The sequence below is a fragment of the Vanessa atalanta genome, chromosome 23 (genome assembly GCF_905147765.1).
Source record: "Vanessa atalanta chromosome 23, ilVanAtal1.2, whole genome shotgun sequence".
NCBI classification, from domain to species: Eukaryota; Metazoa; Arthropoda; class Insecta; order Lepidoptera; family Nymphalidae; genus Vanessa; species Vanessa atalanta.
The window spans coordinates 5,264,998-5,273,733 of NC_061893.1; the positions used below are offsets into that span (position 1 = coordinate 5,264,998).

General features: G+C 32.3%; 1 protein-coding gene across 1 annotated transcript; it reads left to right on the plus strand.

The window, feature by feature from the left end:
* Window positions 1–480: 480 nt before the first annotated feature.
* LOC125073221 (zinc finger protein 709-like) lies at window positions 481–8,474 on the plus strand. The gene is made up of 13 exons (XM_047683965.1): window positions 481–657; window positions 857–991; window positions 1,143–1,754; window positions 2,740–2,873; window positions 2,961–3,282; window positions 3,928–4,061; window positions 4,400–4,474; window positions 4,604–4,733; window positions 5,082–5,215; window positions 5,738–5,834; window positions 6,244–6,357; window positions 6,760–6,873; window positions 7,252–8,474. Exons 1-13 carry the CDS (start codon window positions 550–552, stop codon window positions 7,477–7,479), a joined length of 2,337 nt encoding a protein of 778 aa, XP_047539921.1. The 5' UTR covers window positions 481–549; the 3' UTR covers window positions 7,480–8,474.
* The last annotated feature ends 262 nt before the right edge of the window (window positions 8,475–8,736 follow it).

Genomic DNA, 8,736 nt, shown 5'->3' on the forward strand with positions numbered 1-8,736 from the left:
TCAATTAAAACATGAATAAATGTATATAATGAACTTGAATATTACTTTGCCCAGTTTTTTTTGTTATATTTAATAACTAACTATGCACGCCACTTCGTGCGCGTTTAAATTAAGTTACTCCTGATTACTTCAGCTATCTACCAGTGAAAGTCCAGCCTTTCTAGAGATTAGCCGGAACAAACAGACAGACACAAATTGCAAAATATGTTATTTTGGTATGTGTACCGTGTATATAAATACATATATATATATATATATATATATATATATATATATATAGTAAAAAGCGGTTATTTTAATATTACAAACAGACACTCCAATTTTATTATATGTATATATAGAAGATAATAATAAATCTTAAATTATGTCTTAAAATTGTTTTTGGCTGTAACTATATTATTTATTTACTATCTATAATATTCATTATCTGTGTTCATTGTTTAAATAGCAAACTTCAACTTGCGTTGATTTGTGTTTGGTTTGTGGTTATATCCTTTAATATTTTATTTAGTATTATAATGTGTAAATGTTGAGATAAAAGTTGTCGATATGTTTGATTTAAAAGCTTGCACAGTGTGCTTGAAAAGTGATGTTAAAATCTTCAGTATGAACATAGATCAATTAAGAAACGAATATAATTTAGCATCAGGTTTAAAGGTAAGCTGTCTAAACATTTCTGAATGAAATTAAATTATTAATAATAAATTAAAAACATTTTACATTAATGTTATTGAATGTTATTTATAATATGTTTTTACTCTTTTTAGTTTGAACACAATTTGTTATCATAACAATAAAATATGAATGTTTATATTATAAATTATTATTTTAAATTATGGTTTATATTCATTTACAGACCCATAGTCATAATGGCTTACCCGAATATTTATGTTATCAGTGTGTTGCCTATGTTAGAAATTTCAAGAAGTTTCGTGATAAATGCCAACGCACGTATTATGCATTGCAAGAAATTTTGTATAGAAATAAAGAGGTAAGCTATTCAACTTTAATAAAAAACTCATATTTTTGGTTTTAAATTATATACAAAGTTATTAATTTTTTTCTTTTACTTGTGTTATATTGGTTTGTTTTAAAGTTTATTGAAACATCAACGTCTTTAAAATATATAAACTTTATTTCAGATCACCAAGTCAATAATTGCAGAATTAGATAGTAATGTCTTAAATATTAAACCATCACTGTCATATCTAGCTCCAGACCATCTCAGGACAGGTTATGAAAGACTAAAATTCAAATGGGTCAATCAGAATAGAATCGGTATAAAACATCAAGATAATATACCTGTAATACAATATACAACAACATCGGATGATTTTAGTTTTGAAGTGCCTGTAAACAATCAAAAACTCCTAACAGAATTGGTAGATGTATGTGTTAAACAAGAAGACAATGCAATACCACACTATGAGGAGCCTTTTGCACCTGACAATATAGAATTAGAGTCTGAAAAAAATGAGGAAAGTTTCTTTGATAACAATTTTGATGAATGTGATGGGGAAGATAATGTTTATGAAAATAATGATGAACAACCTAAAGTAGTTGAACAAACTGATGTAGATGGTATGAATTTAGAGGAGGAGTATGCAACAATGGTACCCATATCAAAGAAGGAGGCTAAGGCTGTTGTTGATGTGTACAAAATGTTCGCACACGGCAAGTATCAGTGTAAAGTGTGTAAGAAAGCATATTATAATGAAAATCGTCTGACAGCACACATGAGAATGCATGATAAGGTAACTAATATTAAAATAAATATTCTTTATGTGTGCAATAATGTTATTGTTTTCCATTAAATTTCCAAAAAAATATTAATCTAAAGTTAGTCGATGTTTTTGCATATATTATCATATTAAATTTCATAATTATGTATGTTTTAACACAAAGCCTCTCACTTTATTTTTAGGTAAAGAGCAATAACAATTTAGTCTAATTGGTAATAATTAATTAGTTTCTGTCTACTTTTTGTTGTTTTTAGTAATAACTTAGAGTTGAGGCTAATTGTGAAGGTAAATACATAAAATGTCAAGTATAAAACTTGTACAATTTTTATTTATATTAAAGCCTATATATAAATAAAAAATAGTTACTGTACAAATCATGACCATGTCTTATTGCAATTCCAATCCTCCTTCAACAAATTAATCAGTGGAGGGCAATAAGGCGAGGTGTTATACTTGAGGTGTTTCAATTTGTAAGTACATTTGTATTAGTAAATATGCACCAGCATAGAACAATTTGGGCATATAAAAATTTAGCTTTTAGGTTTTCCTAGGTAATATTTGCTACAAATGTTACCAAATCAATAATAATAATTGGCACAGTTAAAACCCTAGATTTAATAATAGTTTGTTTCAGAAAAGTGCATGAAGTGTAAGACTCATGTGTTGATACATGTGTTGACTCATGTGAGTCATAAAAATTGTCATTGACTGAAATAATCAAAGTATAATAGTATAGTACCATAAGTAGTAAGGCTACTTTATAAAAGGGCTTGAATGGAAATAAAATAAAATTAGTTTATATAATATGTCAAATGAACATTGTCATCATATCAAATATCACTAGACTCAAAACACTTGACCAAATACCAATTACAGTATGTCATAGAGTCAATATCAAACTCAAATAGAATGTTTTATCCCATTAAAAAAAAAGCTAAAAGAAGTAAATGTTGGTATGTTAATTGTTAAATAATATTGTAGAATAATTATTTTTCAGCACACAAGTGGAACATTCTTCTGTGCGCTGTGCAGTTATTATTACAGAACTGAATTTCTTCTAAAAACTCATATGACTGAAAAACATATGTATAAATATTTATGTAAAAAGTGCCCTGAAGTTAGTTTTGACAGGTAACATTTATATACTTCGTATTTGTAAATGTGTTTTATTCTTACATAATATATATTCTGACATAAGTCATTTATATAACATTACAGGACATCAGCCAAGCAACATTTTATTTGGAGTCACTTACAAAAAGGTTCAAAGAAAGACGCCAGCTGGTGTGAGACCCAACCGTCAGGTGTTCCCAAAGATAGTAAAAAGAACAAATTGTTTATACGTCCTATAAGAAATACAAAAAAACTACCGCAAGATTTTCCCATTTACTCTCCAATAAGTCAAGAAGAACAATATGCTTTAGTGAGGGACCGACAGAAGACGAAAAACTATATTGATTCACCATTCAAGTGCGAATTTTGTTTTAAAGGCTTTAGAGAAGTTGCGACATTTGAAAAGCATATGAAGAAACATGATCCTGTAAGTGTGTCAGAGTTACATAAAATTTTAATAAAAAAGCTACCAATTTCAAATAAATCTCTGAGAAAATAAATTATAAATAAAATTCGCGCCCATAAAAAATGTAATCCTTTTTTTTACTCTTTGTGTTGGTATTTTTTCAAATTTTAATGGGAAGCATATCCACCCAAACAAAAGATTTTTAAATATGTTTATAAATTTAGCAGTTCAGGTAGCAAACATAAAAAAGAATGCAATTGAGAACCCCCTTTGTTTTTGAAGTTGGTTAAAAAACATAATATTTCAGATCATGAACTATGTATATAGTTATGCTAGTTAAGGCCAATTTTGTTCTCTTTGTACTAACTCAAAATGTTATTATATATTTGCAGTCAATCTATCATGATATGTAAGTAACAATCTCATCGTTGAGAAGGTTAGGATCCTCTCCATTAGGTTTGCTTTCAGCATAGAGCTTCAGAGTAGGAGATGAAATATAATAATAAATTAAGTATATGAAAGATCTGTGGTTGCACGAGCTTGAGCCTAATCTTCTACTAAAACTTGTGCTAATCACCTTCTTAAGGCCACCTTATCACCACCATAAGGGTTGGCATGTTATATAAACGAAATGTGTTACAACATTTTTGTTTCCTTGAAATTTAGATATGTTCCGGCAAACTCCAATGTGATGCATGCAAAATATACTGTCCGGACACGAGGAAGATGTACAAACATATGAACATGAGCCATTTGTTTAAGTATTCTTGTCAAATGTGCAGCTATGTGTGCTTTAGCAGGTAATAATTTAATTTTATAGACAAATCTATTACTAAATTTTTTTAAAAACAAATGTGAGGCATAAGACTATGACAAATATTTTATATATGTATATGGTTTAATGCTAGTGTAACATATGATAATCATACACTACAAGTAGCAGGCTTGTGCATTGTTCTCCACATTAATCATAACTCCAAAAATAATTGTTCATTATTAATTTGATCTCATATTATTTACACAAGGTTGGTGTAGAGTGTTAAAACAAGTAAACACATAATACCCTACCATCACAACCCTACCTATGTTGGTAGAGTGATAGTCAATTCTTAAAGAATAATTCTATTTTTTATTACAGAGGTCAAGCTAAAATGCACTATCGATGGCACAAAAACGTAACATACTCGTGTCCTCATTGTAAAAAAGAATTTTCGTGAGTAAAAAAATACGTTTTGAAATTATTATTTTTAGTAATCTCTACTTGATATAATTATTCAAATCGCCTGCCTTGCTAAATCATATATTTAATTTTATTATCATAAGAAATATATTTACATTTTAGTAAAGCATCGACAAGACTGACTCACATACGTATAAAGCACCCATCCATGAACATCTGCAATTTGTGTGGCCGCAGCTTTGTGAGCGTTACCGGCCTTTACTGTCACAAGAAACTAGCGCACAGTAAAGAGGTTAGTTATTAGCTTGTCATTTTTATTCATACTTTTAAAGTATGTGTGATAGGAGTTTTCCTGAAAATAATATAAACCCAATAAGATCTTGCAGTTTAATAAAGTATTTTTTTATGACATATAATTTTTTTAATACAGAGATCTTTTTTCTTTATTGTGTCTATAGTAGAAGGTTGTTAATATGTGATATACATTTTAATTTTATTAAAATTTTGAAATGAATGTGAAATTCGATTCTTATTTTTCCCGTCGCTTACTTTATTTTTTTTATTTAAGTATTAATGTTGGTTATAAGATTTTTTTTATTTTGGTGATAACGAAATTTGCAAATGTGCATATCTCTTTTAGGAAGTAGAGGAGACCACAGGTGAAGCGGACACATCCCACCCTCTGTACTGTGCGGAGTGTGGGATTCAGTTCCGAGACGAGACCGCCTTCGCGACGCACTTCGGCTCCTCCAATAAGCACGCCGATACCAATCTGTTAGTACACTTGTATCTGTATATCAATACTTTGGATTACAAAGGGCGTAAAGGACATTTTGCCAAAAATAACTTTTTGATGGTGTCATACTCAGTTTTTCACGGTCTTTCGATCAGTCGCATTCACATTACGGTCTGTGGTGAAAAAGTCGTATATTAGCCCATGTTGGTCAGCACGACTAATGATGGCTATTATTCTACAATAGTGATATTAGTGGATTTTTTATGATCTTCACAACCTATACGGCCTATTTCTACGAGTGGCCCGTATATTTTTGAATTATTCTTCAATCAAAAGATTGAATTTTTAATAAATTTCTTCCAATCAGCCATTATAACAGTAAGGTCATAGACTAAAAACTTATTTTTCGTTCATTGCTACTCCAGAAAAATCGTGTTTTGTCAGTTCCGCTCTTTTTAACCCAAAAATGTCATATTGTAATCCTCGATTACATACTGCTGCAGTAATATAAGCTCGCCAGCCCCGCGTCGGCGCCGATTGTAGCGTGTGTGTGTCCGCAGCTCCATCAAGCCGGTGGGGGGGCGGCGCGGGCGGCCGCGCGCGGCGCACAGCGGCGTCGTCAACACCGGCGTGCCCACCTCCTCCACCTGCGAGATTGTGAGCACTCCTCCACCGCTACCCCGACGCGGACCCGCCGCGCGATCTCACATGAGCGTCTTATTACGTTGGCTTTGGCTCGCAGCGATACTAACATTTCTGTTGAAGTTTCTGAGAGTACGGCTTTACGCGTTCGAGTGTTACTATAATTGATATCATTGCCTGGGACGTTTACGTCGGTCATATGTTGTAACTTATTGATTTTTTTGGTTGAAAAATAAAACGACGCAGTTACTTGGAAAAAGTACTATAACGAATTCTACCTAGATCATTTTCTTAAAAATTTAATGATTGATTAGATTATAAAAAAAAAAAATTAAAAAAGATTCTCATCTATCATCCTTAGGAACTAAATTGGAGGCATACACGTAGCCCGTAACACGTAGCTTATAATGTACCCCGCCCACAGTGTAACAAGTACCTCTTGAACGACTCGCAAGCGCGGCGGCACTACGACGCGGAGCACCCCGGCGCGCACTACCTCAAGCGCTACATGTGCGACATCTGCGGACACACCACCCGGGTACGTACGTATGCACTCCGTCCGTAGTGCAACAAGTACTTATCTAACGACTTCAATATTCTTTTAATTATAAATACATTTAATCAGTAACCTCCGCATCATTATATAACTTTGTATTGAATGGTGATATAATTGGTAGGTAGTGCAAAATACGGTATGTAAAATTATAGTCAATATAAAAAACGGGATTATTCTGAGCTGTGCACAGCGTTTTCACTATACAAGTTTGATAGGAACGCTATCTTGCTATTCTATTTATCGCATACAAATGATTGCTATCATTTATATCAAATTGCTCAAGTTTTCTTAAACTTAAGTCATGCCCAACACAATCAGTGTCCGTAGCTGCTATTTCTTAAAAAAAAATATTATATTTATGTCATTTTGGTTGTTTTTCCCCAGCAATACGCAAATCTGACGGTACATATGCGTACGCACACATTGGAGAAGCCTTACGCGTGTCCGCATTGCGAGCGACGCTTCAGCATGCCGAGCAACAGAGATAGGCATCTAGTTGTGAGTTGTTGAAAATTTTTACTCTATTAAAATGTTGTATTAAATTTACGAGTGTAATCTAAAGTTGTACAGTCAGTCATTATCGTATATATAGTGACAGTATTGTATGAGTTCATTCAAATCGTCATTAAAATGGTAACAAGCAAAGCAGAAACAAACCTTACAGTAGTACATTTTACATATTTATTTTTTAATAGTTTTTGTATTGAAAAGTACAATTTTATTCGTCTAATCGATTAATTCACCATTTAGGAGGATGTGACCTCTTTTCTTTCTCTTAAATAGATTTTGAAGTAAAAAATACCAGCCATAATCTAGGCTGGCACTTACTCTCCTCTCGAAGAGAACAGCATTATATGCAGCGTTCTTTTGACGCAGGTGCACACGGGCGAGAAGCGCTACCAGTGCCAGCACTGCAACCGGCGCTTCACGCAGAGCAGCGCCGTGAAGCTGCACATCCAGACGGTGCACCTGAAGATCCCGTACGCGCCGTGGGACAAGAAGAACCGCAAGCGGCGCCGCGAGCCCGAGCCGCCCGCGCCCCCCGCGCCGCCCGCGCCGCCCGCCGGGAACTACCTCAGCGCCTACATCACCTACAGCGAGTGAGCGCTACGCGTGCTACGTACTACGCGCTACGTCATTTCGGAACGAGCTTACGGGGGGAGAATGACGAATCAGTCTTTCAACAGACGACGCTGTATCAGTATTATGAAAGAATGATATTAAAACAGTTTCGTTGTGAAACTTTATATTATGTTAAAAATATATCATTCAATTACTTAACTTGAACATACATTGATCTATTAATTTGTAGTTAATCGATTGTAATTATTTCAATTGTGATATTTTTGGCAGAATCGACTGTATGTCGCAAATAGTTCCCTGGGTGACAAAATGTTTAAAATCAAAGTAAATATTCCAGTTTCCTTTTAAACTATGTTTGAAAAATAAAGTCTTATTTGAGTACTTAGTTAGGTTTAAATAAGCCTCGCACACTCACTATTCCCCGTCTTTTTACTTTTCTATTAAGACATAAATCTCTAAAAATTTTTTTTAGTGTAAGGTATGTAAAAATAAATTATTCTGTATATTTTGTCATGTAAATGGTATACTTAATACAAATGTAAATATATATGAAATATATAAAGTGCTTAAGATTTTTGAAGGCAATAAACTTTAAACATGTTTCCTAACAAAAAATATGAATATGAGATGAGGTTGATTTAACGGAAGCCCTGCTGAGTTTTCATTACATATATTTTCTTTTATAATTATCTGAGTGAACCTGCATAAACACCAATCTGAAATGGGGCAGTATAATAGGTTCAGATCTTAATTTTTAATGCTGAGGCTTTAGCCAACAGAAGGATATTTACGGATGGTTACTTTATCTTATTTTTTATTCATGAAATGTATCATTTTGTTTAATTTAGAAATATACATTAGTGACTTAATTGTGATTCAGAATGTATTTGTTTTAATAAGTAAGATATAATAAGTAAACTGTCGCAGGTTGTATAACCATTATGAGTTTGAATATTATTATGCATTCAACATCAAGCTACTTTTTGTATTAAATTAAATTACGTTTTTTAACAATGTTCCAATAAAATAAAATGTTGTAATTTTTTTTTAAATCATATAAATATTTATTAAATTTTCCATTGTAAAGTATATTTGAAAATTATATATAACTTGCTATATTATTTCTTTTATTTACCTTTCTCATATATTTTAATACGTTTGCAAACTACACGCCCGCTTCGCTAGGCACGAATTAAAACAAAGTAAATTTTAATGTTTTATATGAATCAAAAATAACAAATTTACTATATCTATAATTTAACAGGACTACAGCTATTG

Bases quoted from the DNA above. Each gene is read 5' to 3' on its own strand.
- LOC125073221 (XM_047683965.1), top strand. From the start codon at position 550: ATGTTTGATTTAAAAGCTTGCACAGTGTGCTTGAAAAGTGATGTTAAA. The intron at 658-856 runs GTAAGCTGTCTA...ATTCATTTACAG, and splicing joins ATTTAGCATCAGGTTTAAAG to ACCCATAGTCATAATGGCTT. The intron at 4,062-4,399 runs GTAATAATTTAA...TTTTTATTACAG, and splicing joins AGCTATGTGTGCTTTAGCAG to AGGTCAAGCTAAAATGCACT.